The following is a 23,238-nucleotide window of genomic DNA, read 5'->3' on the forward strand; positions in this document are numbered from 1 at the left end:
TTAGCACCTCCACTTCCCCGTCCCTTACCGCATGCATTCCAAATTTTCTAATTGCTGTGTCTCTGGAAGCCAAGTTTATTTTTTTATTTAAAAAAATTGGTCACCTGCACCAGTCAAAGCGTTTTTTTTTTTTGGAGTTTAATATCACCATAATGTAACAAAGAACATAAAAGTGTATGGATGACAAATTAAATCCAGGAAAATTTCTCAACACTTATTTGGATTGTTATATTCATCAGAAATGCACCACAAAGCACGTAATACTCTATGGATAACACTATAGTCTATTTTCACCCACGAAAAAAAGAATGTGGTCAACTGCTGCTGCCATATATTTAGCAACGGCCTGCAAAGCACTGAGCCATGCCCAGAGACTGTATTCAGTCAATCTCCCTGCTCATGTAACTGTCCCTCACTAGGCTAAATGCAGAATGTATCTCATACAAACAACAAAGCACAAGATTAGCCCTTACAAGGACTGTTAATATGATGGTTCAGCTTCAGCACCAGTATCATCACTACAGGACTGATTTGTTATACTGTGCACACACAGGCCTGTAAAACCAATCTCTTCCTCCAATAAGAACTGTCTCTGAGCTGTGCAATGGTATCATTATGTCGAGCGTGGCGGCACCTGTTCTTTTATAACCCCGGATTATATAATACAGCCAGCCAATCATAGTAATGCCACTACCGAGATGGCTACGGCATTACAGCGACTGGCGGGGAATCCCCTGCATATTTACTGGCTGTGTAACATACAATGTCTTGCGAACTTATTCGGTCCCCTTCAACTTTTCAACCTTTTCCCACATATCATGCTTCAAACATAAAGATACCAAATGTTAATTTTTGGTGAAGAATCAACAACAAGTGGAACACAACTGTGAAGTTGAATGACATTTATTGGTTATTTGAAATTTTTGTGGAAATTAAAAAACTGAAAAGTGGGATGTGCAATATTATTCGGCCCCTTTACTTTCAGTGCAGCAAACTCACTCCAGAAGTTCTTGTGGATATTTGAATGATCCAATGTTGTCCTAGCATTTCCAACATTATGAACATGAAAGAGGCTTCTTCCCTGTGTGAGTTCTCTGGTGCCTAACCAAAATTGATTTCTGATTAAAACATTTCCAACATTCTGAACAGGAAAAAGGCTTTTCCCCTGAGTGGATTTTCTGGTGCCTAACCATATCTGGTTTCTGTTTAAAACATTTCCCACATTCTGGACAGGAAAAAGGCTTCTCCCCTGTGTGAATTCTCTGGTGAATATCAAGAACCGATTTCTGTTTAAAACATTTCCCACATTCTGGACAAGAAAAAGGCTTCTCCCCTGTGTGAATTCTCTGGTGTGTAACAAGATGTGATTTGTGGTTAAAACATTTCCCACAGACTGAACAGGAAAAAGGCTTCTCCCCTGTGTGGGTTCTCTGGTGGCTATCAAGATACGCTTTTCGGTTAAAACATTTCCCACATTCTGAACATGAAAAAGGCTTCTCCCCTGTGTGGGTTCTATGGTGCTGAACCAAAGCTGTTTTATGGCTAAAACATTTCCCACATTCTGAACATGAAAAAGGCTTTTCCCCTGTGTGACTTCTTTGGTGTCTAACAAGATTTGATTTGAGATTAAAACATTTCCCACACATGGCACAGGAAAATCTTTTCTCCACTGTGTTTATTTTTGGATGTTTAAGAAAAGACTTTTCAATGTTTTCAATGGGAAACCAATTTCTAAATTCTGAACATGAAAATGGCTTCTTTGACTTAGGACTATTTCTGTTTTTAATGCTTATTTTGTGACTTTGATTTTCCGTAGCAGTCGGTAATGAATCAGAAGACAGGACCTGTTTCAAAGGATCAGATAAAAGATCTTTGCTGTGAAGGAATGATGGTATATCTGGAGTAATGGCATTCAATTCAATTATATCCTGTGGGGTCCCAAGATCATCGGATTTAAAAATTGACAATGTTAGCTGTCCCTCTGATCTCCTGGTACAGTCATCTGCTAAGAATAAAACAAATTATTTTTTAATAAAATATCTTTGAATATCATTTAACATTTCTACTTAAACTGTCTGTAAAAATGGAAAGTTATGTAAAAATATTGATTTATCCACCAAGACAATGACAGTTCACAGTCTAAGGCCGGGGTCACATGAGCGTTGAATACAGACGAGTGCCATGCGAGAAAACCTCACATTGCACTCGGACCACTGTTAATCTATGGGGCAGCATACATCACCGTTTTTTTGTCTTGGCGTATACCGCATGCATGTAAAATCGCAGCATGCTGCGATTGTACGCATATATCGCCCGAGTCTCGCAAATGCAAGCCTATGGGTGAGAGAAAAAAAAAAATCGAACACCACATGGACCATCAGTGTGACTTGTGAGAAATACGCACACATTTTCCTCATTTCAGCCCATTGAGCCATTAAATTCAATGGGGGAAAGAAGTGAGAAATGTAAAGCCATATGCATGTCATACAGATGCCATATGGATACATGGGTGTAAGAAAATCACATCATCGCATTACACAGAGATGACCATACGGAGAACATTTGTGTGATTGTCAGCAGGGAGACTCGGACTGATTTTTCATACGTTATGTGTGACCGCGGCCTAATAGAAAACCTCATAAGATAAATACAGACATAAAAGGAACCATTAGTGCAAATCTGTCATGCATGTTCCACCCCATGTGGGGAAACAGTGCACCAAGCATTAACAAAAAGACACTCAAAATCTAAATATATTGAAAACAAGAGGAAAAAATATGGAGCTGAAGTCCAAATACTAAAAGGTATCAGCATTGCCCCCTGATGAAGCCAACACGAAACGCGCGTTGGGGCTGCATGACATGGGTCCCGATATACCACATGATGGGTAAGGAACCATAGGATAGGAGATGATCTGATATATATTGGGCACTTTGGCGCTACGCACTAATTATTATGGTTGCTACTTACCATCTTGGTTTTCTTTTCCTGATATGATGGAACGGCACTAAGCACTTTATTATACTAATGATGAGGTACTATTTGGTCTACATGCTGATATCTACCTGATCTCTCTTCTGAACATGTCTCTTGTATTAAAGTTACATGTATTTAAATCAATGTTACTATTTGATTCTATCGAATAAATTTATACTCTTTAGTATTTTGGACTTCAGCTCCATATTTTTTCCTCTTGTTTTAAACTAATAGAAAACCTCATAGGATGATCCAGTGGAGCGTTGTGTCAGTAGGATTGTGCACAGTAGCCTACAGACACTGTCAGGTTGGCGCCATTATACTAATTACAATGACACCTTGGTTAATGAAATCTGTCTTGTGGTTGTTTAATCCTTATTTTGAGTTTTCAGTTAATGATATTCCCGTGTTCTGTGTGGGCCTGTGGTGTGGGTCTTCATGTGGCCATCTTTTGAGCTGCCAGGTGACCTTGAACAGTGACTCCATTACTGTGCGTTGTGTCTGCGAACTATTCCAGTAAGATCTTGATTCAAATTGTTAAATGGCGCTCCTTCCCTTCTTAACCCTGCCATGTGCCCAGACAGTAATGTACAACCGTATATAGGAAATTATAAGATTCAAGAGACGTTAGAAAATAATTTGTGAGGTTCATGTGTTTGCTATTCCCATTTGTGAAAGTGAAAATGGGGTTTATATTTTGTAAAGAATTCTAAAATTCTCACCACATAAAGTGACACACGTCAGATTTGAAAAATGGGCCCTGATCAGGAACACAAAACTGGTGGCAGGAACTGGTTATCAGAGTATTTTGGTAACTATCTACTGTAGTCAAAAACTGTTATTATACACTCACTGGCCACTTTATTAGGTACACCTGTCCAACTTCTTGTTAACACTTAATTTCTAATCAGCCAATCACATGGCGGCAACTCAGTGCATTTAGGCATGTAGACATGGTCAAGACAATCTCCTGCAGTTCAAACCGAGCATCAGTATGGGGAAGAAAGGTGATTTGAGTGCCTTTGAACGTGGCATGGTTGTTGGTGCCAGAAGGGCTGGTCTGAGTATTTCAGAAACTGCTGATCTACTGGGATTTTCACGCACAACCATCTCTAGGGTTTACAGAGAATGGTCCGAAAAAGAAAAAAAATCCAGTGAGCGGCAGTTCTGTGGGCGGAAATGCCTTGTTGATGCCAGAGGTCAGAGGAGAATGGGCAGACTGGTTCGAGCTGATAGAAAGGCAACAGTGACTCAAATCGCCACCCGTTACAACCAAGGTAGGCCTAAGAGCATCTCTGAACGCACAGTGCGTCGAACTTTGAGGCAGATGGGCTACAGCAGCAGAAGACCACACCGGGTACCACTCCTTTCAGCTAAGAACAGGAAACTGAGGCTACAATTTGTACAAGCTCATCGAAATTGGACAGTAGAAGATTGGAAAAACGTTGCTTGGTCTGATGAGTCTCGATTTCTGCTGCGACATTCGGATGGTAGGGTCAGAATTTGGCGTAAACAACATGAAAGCATGGATCCATCCTGCCTTGTATGGAGCATCTTTGGGATGTGCAGCCGACAAATCTGCGGCAACTGTGTGATGCCATCATGTCAATATGGACCAAAATCTCTGAGGAATGCTTCCAGCACCTTGTTGAATCTATGCCACGAAGAATTGAGGCAGTTCTGAAGGCAAAAGGGGGTCCAACCCGTTACTAGCATGGTGTACCTAATAAAGTGGCCGGTGAGTGTAGATAATATCACATCTACTTAATCAAATTCAACAGTCTTCATCAGAAATAAATGAGTAACTAGTGGTGAAACCTCTCTGGGGTAATTACTGTATGTGGCTCGATGGCTCTTGGCAATCTAAACTAACGTAAGGGCCAATATTTTCTGTCAGATGAGTTGCAAGAACAAATATTATAGTCAAAGATAAGAGTAGAGAAAGTATTAGTGCCCCCATTTCAGGAGAGATTGTGCAGTAATCTGAATTCCTTAGGATTGAAAACATAATGTCATTTATGATGTGGAGTGAACCCATGAAACCAGGGCTCGAGCCATGCCAACACGTCTCCTGCAGGTGTGAATAATAGGTATTAGTCCTACCGGTAATTATGTTTCCAGGAGTCCATACTGACAGCACATTGGAGGACGTCCTTCTCCTCCTTGCAGGGACAGGAAACACACAAGAGTTTAAATATCCAGCTCCACCCTCCAATCCTCAGTGTTGTAGCAAGAACCAATCATGGAATAATGCAAATAAAATATTTTAATGACAGAATCATAATACAAAATAGTATATAGGCACAAATCCGAATATACCTGAGAATATTACATGCATGGGGGGGAACTACCGGTGCTGTCAGTATGGACTCCTGGAAACATAATTACCGGTAGGACTAATACCTATTTTCCAGGACGTCCCTACTGACAGCACATTGGAGAGTACCAAAGCACCTCCTTAGGGTGGGATTACCGCTTGGAGGACCTTCCTCCCAAAAGCCGTGTGCTGACCGGATGTAACATCAAGTTTATAGTGTTTACAAAATGTGTCAGCCCTGGCCCATGTTGCGGCGTTACAGATCTGTTCTACAGAAGCTCCTGCACGCTCCGCCCAGGAGGCGGACACCCCACGGGTAGAGTGGGCTTTTAAGCCTAAAGGAGGGGACATACCTTCTGACTGATAAGCGTCTGTGATCACATCTGTGATCCAACGAGAAATTGAGGCCTTCTTCCCTTTATTCTTTCCCCCGAACAGAATAAAAAGGTTTGGATCAGTACGCCAAGAGTCTGTGGCCTTTAGGTAATCCAAAACCCCTTGTCTAACGTCTAGTGAGTGGAGGACCCTCTCTTTCTCATTAGCAGGGTTATTACAGAATGAAGGGAGGATTACTTCCTGATTCCTGTTTTTAATAGAGGCTACTTTCGGGATAAAGACTGGATCTAATCTCAGAATTAGACTGTCTTCCCTGATCTGCAGATAAGGATCTCTGATACATAGAGCCTGAATTTCTCCAACCCTCTTGGCCGTAGTTATCGCCACTAAAAAAGCCGTTTTACGAGTGAGAATAGAAATAGGCATACTATCCCCCGAAGAATAAACTCCTTTACATAGTGCCCTAAGAACCAAGTTAAGATCCCAGGATGGTGATAGCTGCCTAATAGTGGGACGCATTCTCTGAGTGGCCCGAATAAACCTTATTATCCATGGGTGAGATGCCAAAGGATAGTCCAGGAATGAGCTTAGCGCAGACACCTGGACTTTTAATGTGCTGGGTCAAAGACCCAAGTTAAACCCTTTTTGTAAAAAGTCTAAGATACCAGGGATGTCCAGAGAACCTGATACAACATTGGACCTGCCACCTTCTAGACAAAAACGCTTCCAGATTTTTTGGTAAATGGCTGAGGTAACAGGTTTTCTACTACCCTGGATAGTAGATATGACCTGGTCTGACAAGCCCTTTAACTTCAGGATGTCCCTTTCAGGATCCAGGCTGAAAGACGGAGTTTGCTTGGGTCTGGGTGATACACTGGACCTTGGTGGATGACTTTCCCCCTGATGGGTAATTCGACTGGATTGTCGACTGCTAATGTCCCCAACACCGGGAACCAGCTTCGTATCGGCCAATACGGGACGATCAAGATGACCGTTGCCTGATCTTCCCTGATCTTTCGAAGTACAGCTGGAATTAATGCCAGGGGTGGGAATGCATACGACAGCGGTTGGTCCCATTGCTGACTCAGGGCATCTACCCCTTCTGGTAGATCCGAGGGGTTCAGGGAGAAGAATCTTGGGGTCTTCGCATTCCTCCTGCTCGCGAATAGGTCTATGTTGGGGGTTCCCCATTTACGACATAATTTTTGGAAGATGCTCTGTTCCAATTCCCACTCTGTTGGACACAGATTCCGTCTGCTTAAGTAATCCGCTATCACATTTTGGGATCCTTCTAGATGGATAGCTGTAATGGATAATACATTGTCCTCTGCCCACCTGAAGATCATCTCTGCTAGATCCTGCAGTGGTTGAGAACTTGGACCTCCCTGATGGTTCAGGAATGAGACTGTTGTTACATTGTCGGAAAAGATTCTTACGTGTCGATCTGAGAGTATGGGCTGATTGTGCTTCAATGCTTGCCATACGGCGTAGAGCTCTCTGAAGTTGGATGATCTGCTTTTTATGCTTTCTGGCCACTTGCCTTGCAAGATTCTGCCCTGCAGATGAGCTCCCCAGCCCCAAGCGCTGGCGTCCGTAGTGATAACTACGTAAGGGGAGGTGACCCACAGAACTCCCACCTTTAAGTTCTCCGATCGTGTCCACCAGACGAGGGATCTTCTTGTTAGACCGTTCAGCCTCAATGGAGCCTCTAGGGAGGACTGGCGGCGATCCCAAGCTGACAAGATCTGATTCTGTAGATGTCTTGAGTGTGACTGCGCCCACCTGACGGATGGTATGCAGGCTGTCATTAGGCCTAGAACCTTCATAGCCATTCTTATGGTAACCTGATGTTCCAATAGATACCAGACCTGAGTCTGAATTATCCTTCTCTTGACTCCAGGTAGTAAAGATATTCTGCGTCTGGAATCCAGGTGCACCCCCAGGAAGGTCTTCCTTCGTTCTGGTAGAAGATCGGATTTCTGCCAGTTTAGTACCCAGCCGAGATGCTCCATCAGTGCGATAGTCCACTCTCTGTGATCTTCCAGGAGCTTTACGGAATCTGCCACAAGAAGGAAATCGTCCAGGTACGGAATTATTATGATGCCCTGTTTCCTCAGGAAGGCCACCATCTCTGATACAAGTTTGGTAAAAACACGAGGAGCGGAAGCCAGACCGAAGGGGAGGCCCTGAAACTGATAGTAGCAGGTCCGGGTTGGCAGGGCTACAGCAAATCTCAGCAGGTTCTGAGATGAGGGATGTACTGGAACCTGGTAGTAGGCCCTTTTTAGGTCGATAGTACACATGACCGCATTTTGGTTTATAAGCGGAATTGCTGACCATTGCTGTTCCATGCGGAACCTTCTGTATCTCACCCATGCATTCAAAGGCTTTAGATTTATTATTGTGCGGGTGTCGCCTGATGGCCGCGTGACCGTGAACAGGGAAGAGTAGTGGCCTTTCCCCAACTCTGACTGAGGGACAGGAATTATTACTTCTGTCCTGAGCATGTCCTGTAGGTCTTTTAGTATAGCCGAATCTGGTTTGACTATCGTAGGTGTAATGTATCTTTCTGGGGGAGGTGAGTAAAGTTCTATGCTGTAACCTTCGGAAACAGTACTGAGAATCCACTGATTCTGAGTAATCTGGGCCCAATTTTCTGCGAACATACGGAGCCTCCCCCCAATGTGAGTGGCGTCATAGAGATTTATTTTTATAGGATGGGCTAAAGAAAGATCCCCTGTTCCTATTACTCTGTCCACGGGAGCCTCTGTAGGATCCTCTGCTGGACCGACCCTGACTTTTAGGATCGAACTGCTTTCTGGAGAAGAAACCTCTCCGAAAGGACTGGAAACGTTTAGGTTTGTCCTCCGGAAAACCTTTCTTTTTATCGGACGCTGACTCAAGGATAGAGTCCAAAGCCGGTCTAAACACCCTCTGTCCTGAAAACGGAATAGAGCAGAGTTTGGATTTGGAAGCATTGTCACCAGACCATGACCTAAGCCACACCGCCCTCCTAGCTGCATTGGATAGTGAGCTATTACGGGCTGAAAATCTGACTGATTCAGCTGTCATATCAGATAAGAAGGCCATTGCAGACTTCATTATGGGAAAGGAGTGCAAAATATCTGATCTGGGGGTCTTATTGGATAACTGCTCTTCTAACTGCCCCATCCATAAGTACATAGATCTGGCCACCGAAGTGGCCGCTATGTTCTAATCAAAGCTGCAGAAGCCTCCCACGCCCTTTTAAGAAGGATGTCAGCCTTCCTATCCATAGGGTCACGAAGACTGGAGGAGTCTTCAAAGGGTATCGCAGTCTTTTTGGTGACCTTTGCTACGGGAACGTCAATTTTGGGGATCTCTTCCCATAGCTTGACTTCCTCCGGATCGAACGGCAGGCGACTTTTGAAGTCACGGGATAGCACTAATCGGCGCTCAGCCTCCTTCCATTCCTCTAGGACCATAGCTTTGATATGATCACTAATGGGAAACACAGTCAGGTTTCGTGCCACAAGTCCCCCGAACATCAAGTCCTGCCTGGACTGTGGTTTAGAAGTATCTTCGATTTGCATCGTATTTCTAACAGCCTGGACAAGTTCATCTGTCTCCTCGGACTGGAAGAGATACTTCATGGCTCTGTCCTGGTTTTCTACGGGAATTTCTCCTTCCTCTTCTGATAGTGAATCCCTGAGCTCGGAACCTTCATCAGAAGAATACTCTGGCTCCCCCTGGACTTCCTCCTTCCTGGCGCGCTTGCGACCAGTTATGGGACTGGCAGGCGAAAGGCTGGATATAGAAGCCTGCACCTCTTCCCGTATAAGGGATCTCATCTCGGAGAACATTGATGACTGCTCATCCTTCATAACTTTAGACGTACAGGTGGCACAGAGAGTCTTGCCATGGGAGTCTGGGAGTTTAGTATGGCATACAGGACATCTGATGCTCTTCATTGTGGCCTTCCCAGATTTTTTGGCTATGGCCGGGGGAGCAGCGGGGTTTCCCTTATCCTAAACAATATAAGATAGGGAGTAATAGGCTAGAGGGAGTGAGGAGTTTAGAGAATACAAAGGGTGTACTGCCCAGGGCAGGCTTACCCCTTCCTCATCGTTTCTGTCTTCCATAGCCGGTTCCTGAGGCAGACGATACCGCTCCTGATGCAGGTGCTGGACGCTAACACAGAAGCGACCGCTCTGACAGCGTTCTCCAGATGGAGCGTCTGCTTTCCCCGCTCATAGAACGCCACCGGAAGTGACGTTTCGCCAGCTCCTTGAGACCGGAAGTGACGCGGCTCCCCAGACCCGGAAGTGCCGACTGGCTGTAGCGTCTCCTGACCGCGCGCTCTGCCGGATGGAGACCTGCCTGGATCGTCACCGCGTCCTGAACCGAGAGCCCCCCAACGGGAGGAGCGGTTCAATCCCGGAGCATCGTCCCACTCCGGGCCTCTGGGGTAGAGGGACTCCCCTCCGGGGAGTTTCGACCCTGAGCCGCTTGACAGGGGGAAGGATTGGAGGACCGCTCGATCCCCCTGAGCTCGGTAAGCTGCTGCTTCTCTACGTGTGTCCCTCCATGCAGGGACAGGAAAAACACTGAGGATTGGAGGGTGGAGCCGGATATTTAAACTCTCGTGTGTTTCCTGTCCCTGCAAGGAGGAGAAGGACGTCCTCCAATGTGCTGTCAGTAGGAACGTCCTGGAAAAATGTATATTACAGCCATCAGCCACGTACAGCTTAGAGATATATCATGGCACAGGCGTAAAGTTTTTTATGTAGTTTATCACAATCCTTCTTAAAAGTGAAGCTTGGCCAGAAAGACTGGACCTGGTCTTGTAGGGACCATATGAGCACATTCAGCAGCAAAGAAGGAAGAGAAGGTAGATTCACCCAATAAGATATCAGGGTTCTAGGAAGCCAACATCATCATTACCCTACGCTTTCTCTTACAGGCCCATCATAATATTTTTCTTCAAGTGATTTTCTAACTTGTCAGCACATTCTACGTATGCTGTCATTTGGCTTTGTGGTTTACAGATTTGGGCAGGTTAGTGTGAGTGTCTTCTAATCCCAGGAGGTAGGTGGATCCTCTAGGTTGTAAGTTCTATTGAAAAGGATGTCACAATTGCACAAAGTAATTTCAACATTTCCAAATGGAGCAGAATGTTGTGGTTTAGAGGCAAAATGGTGATCACACGATTGTGATACGATTGTGATACGACCAGACTACACCATTGATAAAGCAGCCACAGCTGGTGACTGAGAAGAATCTGTGACTTCTCTGTATTTAGTGGTTACTACTCACCTGGGTAGTCATATGTAGGAATCTCCTCTTTACACCACTCATCACCCCTCACATATGTCCCTGTAGTATTAATATACATCAGATCTTCACCCTGAAACAAATATTGTAAAAGTCACAGAGAGACGGAGAAGTCACATCTATGATCAGCTATAATCCTGCCATCTCCACCGTTCTCATTACACAAGTATAAAACATATAATAGAAGATTTCTCTCGCGCATCACCCAAACTCTGGAACTCTCCACCACAAAATATCAGACTCTCACCTACCATTGAAACCTTCAAAAAGAACCTGAAGACCCACCTCTTCCAACAAGCCTACAACCTGCAGTAACCACCGATCGACCAAACCGCTGCACGACCAACTCTACCCTCGCCTACTGTATCCTCACCCATCCCTTGTAGCTTGTGAGCCCTCGTGGGCAGGGTCCTCTCTCCTCCTGTACCAGTTGTGACCTGTATTGTTTAAGATTATTGTACTTGGTTTTGTTATGGATACCCCTCCTCACATGTAAAGCGCCATGGAATAAATGGTGCTATAATAATAATAATAATAATAATACTGGTGGATAAAACAAGACTGAGCACAAGACCTTCACAGCCATCTACACATCATAGGCGAGATCTTATGACACCTTTTCTCCATCTACCTGATGATCCTGAAGAACATTGGGGTCTTCTAGTTTACAGTCCTGTGAAAGAAGGGGATGGGGAGATCTCTCTGGTGTTGTCCGCTTATTGGATAGATCTGGAGAAAATACATTCAGGGACTGAATTCATTCTTTACATACAGACAATTAGAGGCCGTGTGCATTTAGTCCTGTCTATTACCTGGTGATGTGAGGGGCTGGGAAACCTCCATCAGGACGTCCTTGTACAGATCTTTGTGTTGTTCTAAATACTCCCACTCCTCCATGGAGAAATAGACGGCGACATCCTGGCCTCTTATAGGAACCTGAAACATACAATGATATCATCATCCCCCTGGTACCTTCATAGCGTTACTGTATAATGTCCCAACATTCCCAGCAGTGTCACCTCTCCAGTCAGCAGCTCAATCATCTTGAAGGTGAGTTCTAGAATCTTCTGGTCATTGATGTCCTCATGTATCAGGGGGTGAGGTGGAGACCACATGATTGGGCTCAGGGGTCTTCCCCATCCCTCAGACAAAGGGTCCTGACAGCGCTCACTAGAGATCTTCTTCACTACTGTGTAATCCTGGTTATGGAGAGACACATTAATAAGTCTCACTACAGACATTTCCAGAGTTCTCACCTCTCCAGTTCTGTCCATTTGTTATTCCCATAGATAAGAATAATGTAATGTGACGTCATCAGAATCTCTCACCTCTCCAGTAAGTCGGAAGAGGATCTCTAGGGTGAGGTGTAATATCCTCTCCGCCATCTTGTCTCTGTCCATATCAATCCTTGATGGGTAAATTAGGAAAATTCTCTTCTATAGAAGATCTTCACTGAGAGGATCCTATATTGTAGAGACCTGAATGAGAAGAAGATGAGACGATGTAACATCATAAAAATCCTGTGTAATAATACAATTACTGGAGGTAATAAAGGAAACATATGAGGAGATTTATTATTTTACAGCATTTAGTTTTCTTCTTTACATCTACTAATAAATCCTATATATTTAGGCCACAGACAACAAGCAGTTTCTTCCTCGGAGTCGGCAGCTGAATACGTTTCTCATAGACTCATCTTCCATAACGCTAATTCTCATCTCATTTACCGACACTGGAATCGGCATTAGCAATACTGCAGGAGATATTCATTACACGTGACAGGAGAAATAACGACTTCATGGTGAGGACGACGTCTTCATCTTCTACTACGGCTCTAGAAACATATTTGGCCAGAGTCCGTCACTGACTCCATCCCCACCGGCCGTCTATATGAAGGTTTCCCGTCTTCCCCGCACTGTAATCTTCTATCACGTTGGATCTCAGGTCTGATTCACACACAGAAGTTTGAGGCTTTTCTAAAAGATATTTTTGTAACAACCAAGACAGGAGATATTTGATAGCAGTGTCTCCATGTACAGTGTTTTATTTTCTCTTTATATTATGTTGTGTGTTTTTTTTAGCATTTTCTTGTAGGCTTCCATATATTACATGAAAAACAGAAAGTGGCTGTATGGTATCAAGAATGGGGATAAGTGAGGATTTATTATATAGTGGTTTGGGTGGTAGAATATTGTGTGGGGCATCTCATATTATCATAATGTGTTTGAAGGTTGGCGGTACTGTAAGAACATTATACTGTGTGGGGGCCCTGTGCCATGAGACAGGCCCTGTGCCATGAGAGGGTCATGTGACATCAAACTTATTGAGAATTTCACAAGAAAAACAATGGTGTGAATGGTGTAAATAACTCATGAAAGAACAAAATTATGTTAAAAGCAAGAACACCATTGCTTTTCTTGTGAAATTCCCAATTAGTTTGATGTGTCACATGACCCTCTTACCATCGGAAAAAATAAAGTTAGATCTAAAATAGCCGACTTCAAAATGGCCGCCATGGTCACCACCCATCTTGAAACGTTTTCTCCCTCCCATATACTAATGTATAATCAGTACCACAATCAGGAAGTTGATATCACCAACCATTCCCATTTTATTTAGGTGTATCCATATAAGTAGAGAAAAAATCAAAGCAGCACAAACCCCCTGGGCGTAGAGACGATGTAACGTGGAGTCTGTCAGAGTATACCAGATCATACAGCAAAGACCGGAGGTGCTAGCGTGGAGCAGAGAAATCCATAATGACAACAGCAGGAGAAACAAAGAACGCCAAAGCACTCACCGGTCTTGCAGCTTAAAATTTCTTTATTGCTTCATATACAAAATAAAATCTTCACGGCACAAGGACAGGGAAGGACAAAGTGCAAAAGTGCGACGGACGAGACCATGAAAAACGCATTAAATTTTTACCTGTGTTTTCTGCCAAGAGAGGAAGAATCTGAGCCGAAAATTCCACAGTCAAATCCACAACATGTGCACATACCCTTAGACGGACCCCCATCTTATAAAAAAAAAAAAATTTCTGCTATTTTCCACCCCAAAATTTGGGGTGTGTCTTATAGTCCAAAAAATACAGTAGTTTTAGAGAAAAAAAAATTGCACAGAATAGTTTCATACGTAGCAAGGTAGCGTGTTAGTGTATCGGACATCATAGTCAATTTTTAGGTAGTGCATTAGGGGAGCATAAGTCGCGTTGTTGATGACGTCCGGTTTTCTTTTGCAGAAAAAAAAAAGAAGTGCCAGGTAAATTTATAGAGAGGACATTAGTGTAGTGGACGTCTCTAATTTATTTTTTTTTTATAGAAACTTTTTTTAACATCTATTTTTTCCCTTCAGTTTTTTCTTCTAAGTGCTTCTTCTAAATATTTTCTATCTACTTCTTATAATAGATAGTATCCTATACACAAGCTCCACACATTACGGCTATGTGCACACGTAGCGAGGGTCCTCTGCGGGCTCTCCCATGGCGGATTTGATAAATCTGCAGGGCAAAACCGCTGCGGTTAGCCCTGCAGATTTATCGCGGTTTGTTTTGCGGTTTCCGCTGCGGGTTTAATCCTACTATTGATGCTGCATATGCAGCAATATGCAGCATCAATAGTAATGTTAAAAATAATTTAAAAAATGGTTATACTCCCCCTCTGACGTCCCGATCTCCTCGGCTTTGCACGCGGCGCTCCGGTTCCAAAGATGCTGTGCGAGAAGGACCTTCGTGACGTCACGGTCATGTGACCGCGACGTCATCGCAGGCCCTGCTCGCACAGCAACCCTGCGTCCGGACGGCCGCGTGCAGCGCTGAGAGGTGAGTGTATCATTATTTTTTATTTTAATTCTTTTTTTTACGCAAATATGGTTCCCAGGGCCTGGAGGAGAGTCTCCTCTCCTCCACCCCGGGTACCATCTACACATGATCCGCTTACTTCCCACATGGTGGGCACAGCCCCATGCGGGAAGTAAGCGGATCAATGCATTCCTATGTGTGCAGAATTGCTTCGATTCTGCACAAAGAAGTGACATGCTGCGGAATGTAAACCGCTGCGTTTCTGCGTGTTTTTTTCCACAGCATGTGCACAGCGGATTGTGGTTTCCATAGGGTTTACATGTAACTGTAAACGCAATGGAAACTGCTGTGGACACGCAGCTGCAGAAACGCTGCGGATCCGCGGTAAAAACCGCAACGTGTGCACATAGCCAACAAGTGTAAAGCACCGCTTACACACACATTCCCAGAGTTTTGAAAGATAAAATAAAAATGGCCCAGTCGTCAAGACAGTATTTAACCAGAGGCATATGATTTCCCTGCCTACAACACGGATTCAGCCAGTGAGGAAGATCCCACATTCCTTTAGTCCTCCTCTTCCTCATCTAGTTAGGAAGGACCCCCAGAAAGGCGCCCTAGGACCCAGGCAACCCCTCCAACAATCGATCCTACATAGATTGCACTCCCTGAAAATTATCAGCCCGTCATTCCGGATTTCATCAGCAGCTCAGGAATCCAGTTTGACACCTCTGGCCTCACTGACATTGACTTCTTCAAATTCTTTTTCAGTGAGGAAATAATAAATCTTATGGTGGCCCAGACAAACTTGTATGCCCATCTATTTTTCACCCAAAATCCCACGTCATCATACCCCAGATGGACCCCTGTAACTGCAGCAGAGATGATGAGATTTTGGGGAATTGTGCTGCATATGGGCATAGTCAGAAAACCAGAGCTTCTCGAATACTGGAGTACTGATATTCTCTACAGTACCAATATTCTGTATGGCTATGACAAGTACACGATTTGAAGGGATCCAAAAATGATTGCATTATTATGATAATGCGCAGTGTTCTCCCTGAGACAATCCGAACTTTGATCGTCTATATAAAATTAGGCCGGTAGTTGAGCACTTCCTCAGAAAATTTGCTGAAGCATACAACCTCCAAAGGGACATCGCTATAGATGAATCTCTGGTTCATTTCAAAGGGAGGCTAAAATTTCAACAATACCTGCCCAGTAAGAGGTCCAGGTATGGAATTAAACTGTACAAACTGTGTAAGAGTACCTCAGGGTACACCCACAGATTTAGGGTCTACAAGGGAAAGGACACCCAGATTAACCCCCCTGAATGCCCCCTATCCTGGGGGTGAGTGGGAAAATTGTGTGGGAATTGCTGCACCCACTGCTGGATAAGGGTTATCACCTCTACATTGGTAACTTTCCCACCAGCATCCCACTCTTCAAGGCCCTTTCTGTCAGAAGTACGGTTGCATGCGGCACCATGTGAAAAAATCAGAGAGGCCTCCCTAAGCCGCTAACTGGGCAAATGCAGAGATAAGGCAAAAGCTGAGCCCAATGCAACAACATCATGCTGGTGGTCAAGTTGAAGGACAAAAGGGATGTTCTTAGCTTCACCACCATACACCGTGACAACAGCATCCTTGTCACTGTTCGTGGTACCACAACACAAGTCCCAAAGCCAGATTGTAAGTTGGATTAGAATCGGTACATGAGGGGTGTAGATCTCTCAGATCAGGTCCTCCAACCATACAAATAAAGTATGGTACAAAAAATTGGCTGTGCACATTGTATAGATGGCACCATACAATGTTTGTGTGCTGTTCTGATCTGCAGGCAATACAGGGACCTTCCTTCTGTTTCAGGAGGTAGTCAACAAGGCCGTAATGTTTGGCACTCAGGGAGGTAAGGGTTCTGGTACTTCTGAAACTGATAGTGCCCTTATTGTCCCAGGTCAAAATTTTCCAGGACCGGTTCTCCAAACTGCGAAGAAAGGAAGATCACAAAAAACGGTGCAGAGTATGCTCCAAGAGGGGAATCTGAAAGGACACAATTTACCATTGTGAAACCTGCCCTGAGAAACCTGGTCTTTGACTGAACGATTGCTTCAAAGCATACCACATGTCCACAAATTAATAAAATTAGTTTTTACCCTGTTGACACAACACACTTTTACAATCTGACGTACTCCACACATCTTACACATAACACCACATTATAAATTCATGCACTAGTAAAACTAAAACATTATAATCATTACTATAAAACTATGCCTCTAGATTCAGGGATATAGTTTCCAAAATGGGGTCATTTATGGAGTATTCACGCAAAAAAAGAGAAGTGTATCTAGCAAGCGTAGAAGGAACCGTGATAGATCTATCATTGGGTGAATCATCTCACCCACTGGAAGATTATTGATCACATGACGGGTATGACAAGAGGAAGCTTGTAAAATACTATTTACCTCCGAGAATTTTTTTATACGGTGTTACAGATAATATTTAATCTGCATAGCCAGATAAACTAATATCTAATAACTTCACAGTATCGTTATGATGTTGGTAAGTGAATTTCAGATTAAAACAGTTATTGTTCAAATAATCAATAAGACTCGGTATTTCTGATACCTCCCCCTTCCATACTGTTAAATATACGTTTAATTTAAAAAATATATATTTATTTTAATATTGCTTGTGGTTTTGTTCTTATAATAGTTTTATTTGTAGTATACAGTTCTGGCAAAAATTAAGAGACCACTGCAAAATTTTCAGTTTGTCTGATTTTTCTATGTCTCTATCTAGGTATATTTTTGAGTAAAATGTAAATTGTTCTTTTACTCTATAAACAACTGACAACATGTCTCCGAAGTTCCAAGCAATAAATTTTGTATTTATTTTCTGAAAATGAGAAATTGTCAAAATAAAAAATGCATTGCTTGCATACCTCATATAATACAAAAAAGACACGTTCATAATCATTTAGAAACAACAATACTAATGTTTTAGCTCAGGAAAAGTTCAGAAATCAATATTTTGTGGAATAACCATGCTTTTTAGTCATAGCTTTCATGCATCTTGGCATGCTTTCCACCAGTCTTTCACACTGCTTTTCGGTGACCTTATGCCACTCCTGGAACAAAAATGTAAGCAGTTCTTCTTTGTTTGATGGCTTGTGACTATCCATCTTCCTCTTGATTACATTCCAGAGGCTTTCAATGGGGTCCAGGTCTGGAGGGTGGGCTGGCGATGACAGGGATTTGATTTGGTGGTCCTTCATCCACACCTTGATTGACCTACCTGTGTGGCATGGCGCATTGTCCTGCTGGAAAAAAACAGTCCTCAGAGTTGGGGAACATTGCTTGAGCAGAAGGAGTCAACAGTTTTTCCAGGATAACCTTGTGTACAGCTTGATTCATACATCCTTCGCAAAGATTAACCTGCTCAATTCCACCCTTGCTGAAGCATCCACAGATCATCACCGATCCTCCACCAAATTTCACAGTGGGCGCAAGACACAGTGGCTTGTTCGCCTCTCCAGATCTCTGTCTAACCATTTGATAACCAGGTATTGGGCAAAGCTGAAAATTAGGCTCAGCAGAGATTACCTTACTCCAGTCCTCTATGGTCCAATCCTCGTGGTCTTTTTTCAAACTTCAGCCTGGCTCTCCTTTGCTTTTCATTGATGAATGGCTTCTTTCTAGCTTTACATGACTTGAGTCCTGCCTCTAGGAGCCTGTTACGAATTGCTCTTGCTGTGCACTTCACCCCAGCTGCTATTTGCCATTCCTTTTGTAGGTCACTTGATGTCATCCTGAGGTTGCCGAGTGACATTCGAATAAGATGGCAGTCATCCCGGTCAGTGGAGAATCGTTTTCGCCCTCTGCCAATCTTTAGCTTTGTTGTCCCCAATGTCTGCTGCTTGACCTTGTTGTAATGGACTGTCTTAGAAATTTTAAAGATGGAGGCAACAAGACTGTGTTGCTCTGCAAGTAAAGCCAGAATTGAGCCCTTCTTTTCCTCACTCTAGACTTTTCTTTTCAACTCCTTTGGCATGGTTAAAAGTTATTTTTTCATTCCTATTACTTTTGGGATATTACTCTTGTTTTGCTATCCAGCTTGTCCTGTTGCAAGAGGATTGTGAACACCACAGCAGGGTTTTTTATACTTTCCTTTGTTAAATAAGATTTGGTTAAGGTGATCACCTAATCAGAAGCACATTAGGTAGAATGAGGTGTACTCTGGATGGAATTCAACTGACACTGGAATGGAATGGCTGTCAGACATGTAGGGAAGCTGATTTTTATAAATCTGTGCAGTGGTCTCTTAATTTTTGCCAGAGCTGTAGTTTCCAAAATGGGGTCACTTATGTTTTTTTTCACTGTTTAGGCACAGCAAGGGCTTTTCAAATGTGATATGATGTCCGCTCTCAATTCCATAGAATTTTCTGTTCTAAAAGTCAAACCGTGTTCCTTTCTTTCCGAGCCCTGCCATGCATCCAAACAGTGGTTTTCCCCCACATATGGGGTATCAGCGTACTCAGGAGAAATTGCACAACAACTTTTGTGATACATGTGATTCCTGTTACCTTTGTGAAAATAAAAAATAAATGGTGCTAAAAGATCATTTTTGTGACTACAGTTAAATGTTCATTTCCATGTTGCTTCAGTTCCTGTGAAGCACCTGAAGGGTTAATAAACTTCTTGAATGTCTTTTTGAGCACCTTGAGGGGTGCAGTTTTTGCAATGGTGTTACTTTTGGGTATTTTCTGTCAGATTGGCCCCTCAAAGTCACTTCAAATGTGATGTGGTCCTTAAAAAAATTGTTTTGTAAATTTGTTGTAAAAATACGAAATTGCTGGTCAACTTTTAACCCTTATAATGTCCTAACAAAAAAAAAAAATGTTTCCAACATTGTTTTGATGTAAAGCAGACATGTGAGAGATGTTAGTTATTAACTATTTTGTGTGATATATCTCTATGATTTTAGGGCACAATAATTCAAAGTTTGAAAATTGCTAAGTTTTCAAACTTTGACACATTTCCAATTTTTTCACAAACAAAAGTCATATTGAAGAAATTTTAGGACTATCATGAAGTACAAACATGTCATGAAGGAAACTGTCATGAATCCCCAATGGCTAGGGATAGCACAGGACAAGCAAAGAACAAATAAATGACGGACGAGCTCTAGGGTGATGGAACCTGGGCTGACCGCTGCCCTACGCCTGACAAACGCAACTAGAGATAGCCAGGGAGCGTGCCTACGTTGGTTCTAGACGCCACGCACCAGCCTAAGAGCTAACTAGTACTGCAGAGAAAATAAAGACCTCACTTGCCTCCAGAGGAATGAACCCCAAAAGATATAGTTGCCCCCCACATGTATTGACGGTGAAATGAGAGGAAGGCACACACATAGAGATGATATATATAGCTTTAGCAAATTGAGGCCCGCTGTAAACTAGAAAGCAGAACGATACAAAAGGGGACTGAGCGGTCAGCAAAAAACCCTAATCAAAAAAACCATCCTGAGATTACAAGAACCCATGTGCCAACTCATGGCACATGGGGAGAACCTCAGTCCACTAGAGCAACCAGCTAGCATAGAGACATAATAAGCAAGCTGGACAAAAAACCAAACAACTGAAAATCAGCACTTAGCTTATCCTGAAAGATCTGGGAGCAGGTAGGCAGGAACCAAACAGAGCACATCTGAATACATTGATAGCCGGCAAGGGAAATGACAGAAAGGCCAGGTAAAATAGGAAACACCCAGCCTCTGATGGACAGGTGGAAACCAAAGGCCGCAACCCACCAAAGTCACCCAGTACCAGCAGTAACCACCAGAGGGAGCCCACAAACAGAATCCACAACAGTACCCCCCCCTTGAGGAGGGGTCACCGAACCCTCACGAGAACCCCCAGGGCGATCAGGGTGAGCTCTATGGAAGGCGCGGACCAAATCAGTCGCATGAACATCGGAGGCGACCACCCAGGAATTATCCTCCTGACCATAACCCTTCCACTTAACCAAATACTGGAGTTTGCGTCTGGAAACACGAGAATCCAAGATCTTTTCAACAACATACTCCAATTCTCCCTCCACCAGCACCGGAGCAGGAGGCTCAACCGAAGGAACAACGGGCACCTCATACCTCCGCAACAACGACCGATGGAACACATTATGAATAGCAAACGATGCTGGGAGATCCAAACGAAAAGATACAGGGTTAAGAATCTCCGAGATCCTATAAGGACTGATGAACCGAGGCTTGAACTTAGGAGAAGAGACCTTCATAGGGACAAAACGAGAAGACAACCACACCAAATCCCCAACAAGAAGTCGGGGACCCACACGGCGACGGCGATTAGCAAACTGCTGAGTCTTCTCCTGAGATAACTTCAAATTGTCCACCACCTGATTCCAAATCTGATGTAGCCTGTCCACCACCACGTCCACTCCAGGACAATCCGAAGACTCCACCTGACCAGAGGAAAAACGAGGATGAAACCCCGAATTACAAAAAAAAGGAGAGACCAACGTGGCAGAACTAGCCCGATTATTAAGAGCAAATTCGGCCAGTGGCAAAAAAGCAACCCAGTCATCTTGATCAGCAGAAACAAAACACCTCAAATAAGTTTCCAAGGTCTGATTAGTTCGCTCCGTCTGGCCATTCGTCTGAGGATGGAATGCAGACGAGAAAGACAAATCAATGCCCATCTTGGCACAAAACGTCCGCCAAAATCTAGACACAAACTGGGATCCCCTGTCAGAAACGATATTCTCCGGAATCCCATGCAAACGAACCACGTTCTGAAAAAATAAAGGGACCAACTCAGAGGAGGAGGGCAACTTAGGCAAGGGCACCAAATGAACCATCTTAGAAAAGTGGTCACACACAACCCAGATAACGGACATTTTCTGTGAAACCGGAAGATCAGAAATAAAATCCATGGAAATGTGCGTTGAAGGCCTCTTCGGGATGGGCAAAGATAACAACAACCCACTGGCCCGTGAACAGCAAGGCTTAGCTCGAGCACACACTTCACAAGACTGCACAAATGTACGCACATCCCTAGACAAGGAAGGCCACCAAAAAGACCTGGCCACCAAGTCTCTCGTACCAAATATTCCAGGATGACCAGCCAACACAGAAGAATGGACCTCGGAGATGACTCTACTGGTCCAATCATCCGGAACAAACAGTCTTTCTGGTGGACATCGATCCGGTTTATCCACCTGAAACTCCTGCAATGCGCGTCGCAAGTCTGGGGATACGGCGGACAATACTACCCCATCCCTAAGGATACCAGTAGGCCCAGTGTCTCCAGGAGAGTCAGGCACAAAACTCCTAGAAAGAGCATCTGCCTTCACATTCTTTGAACCTGGCAGGTATGAAACCACGAAATTGAAACGAGAAAAAAATAACGACCAACGAGCCTGTCTAGGATTCAAACGCCTGGCAGACTCAAGGTAAATGAGATTCTTGTGATCAGTCAAGACCACCACACGATGTTTAGCACCCTCAAGCCAATGACGCCACTCCTCAAATGCCCACTTCATGGCCAAAAGCTCCCGATTACCCACATCATAATTGCGCTCGGTGGGCGAGAATTTTCTAGAGAAGAAAGCACATGGCTTCATCACCGAGCCATTAGAACTTCTCTGTGACAAAACCGCCCCCGCTCCAATCTCGGAAGCATCAACCTCAACCTGAAAAGGAAGTGAAACATCTGGTTGACACAACACAGGAGCAGAAGAAAACCGGCGCTTAAGTTCCCGAAAGGCCTCCACGGCCGCAGTAGACCAATCAGCAACATCAGCACCCTTTTTAGTCAAATCAGTCAAAGGTTTAACAATACTGGAAAAATTAGCAATGAACCGACGATAAAAATTAGCAAACCCCAAGAACTTCTGAAGGCTCTTAACAGATGTAGGTTGTGTCCAGTCACAAATAGCCTGAACCTTGACGGGATCCATCTCAATAGTAGAAGGAGAAAAAATGTACCCCAAAAAAGAAATCTTCTGGACTCCGAAGAGACACTTTGAGCCCTTCACAAACAGAGAATTGGCCCGCAGAACCTGAAACACCTTCCTGACCTGTTGAACATGAGACTCCCAGTCATCAGAAAACACCAAAATATCATCCAAATACACAATCATAAACTTATCCAGATATTCACGGAAAATATTGTGCATAAAGGACTGAAAGACTGACGGAGCATTGGAGAGTCCAAAAGGCATTACCAAATACTCAAAATGGCCCTCAGGCGTATTAAATGCGGTTTTCCACTCATCACCCTGTTTTATCCGCACCAGATTATACGCACCGCGAAGATCTATCTTAGTGAACCACCTAGCCCCCTTAATGCGAGCAAACAAATCAGTAAATAATGGCAATGGATACTGATATTTGACTGTAATCTTATTCAGAAGGCGATAATCTATACAAGGCCTCAGGGAACCATCTTTTTTTGCCACGAAAAAAAAACCTGCTCCCAG

The 23,238-nt window shown here is 43.7% G+C and overlaps 1 protein-coding gene across 2 annotated transcripts in view; it reads right to left on the reverse strand.

The window, feature by feature from the left end:
• Positions 1 to 397: 397 nt before the first annotated feature.
• The window catches only part of LOC143767697 (oocyte zinc finger protein XlCOF7.1-like), a 34,895-nt gene continuing 12,054 nt past the window's right edge, over positions 398 to 23,238 (reverse strand). The window contains exons 2-7 of one of the 2 annotated variants that reach the window (XM_077256198.1): positions 12,271 to 12,420; positions 11,962 to 12,141; positions 11,755 to 11,878; positions 11,574 to 11,671; positions 10,925 to 11,015; positions 398 to 2,002 (exon numbers count right to left, since the gene is read on the reverse strand). In XM_077256198.1, the coding sequence (XP_077112313.1) occupies positions 1,056 to 2,002; positions 10,925 to 11,015; positions 11,574 to 11,671; positions 11,755 to 11,878; positions 11,962 to 12,141; positions 12,271 to 12,342 (1,512 nt within the window). In that variant the 5' untranslated portion in view covers positions 12,343 to 12,420 and the 3' untranslated portion in view covers positions 398 to 1,055. Of the gene's footprint in view, positions 2,006 to 10,924; positions 11,016 to 11,573; positions 11,672 to 11,754; positions 11,879 to 11,961; positions 12,142 to 12,270; positions 12,421 to 23,238 lie in introns of both variants that reach the window. The other variant, XM_077256197.1, reaches the window with a different exon arrangement.

The sequence above is a fragment of the Ranitomeya variabilis genome, chromosome 4 (genome assembly GCF_051348905.1).
Source record: "Ranitomeya variabilis isolate aRanVar5 chromosome 4, aRanVar5.hap1, whole genome shotgun sequence".
NCBI lineage: Eukaryota > Metazoa > Chordata > Amphibia > Anura > Dendrobatidae > Ranitomeya > Ranitomeya variabilis.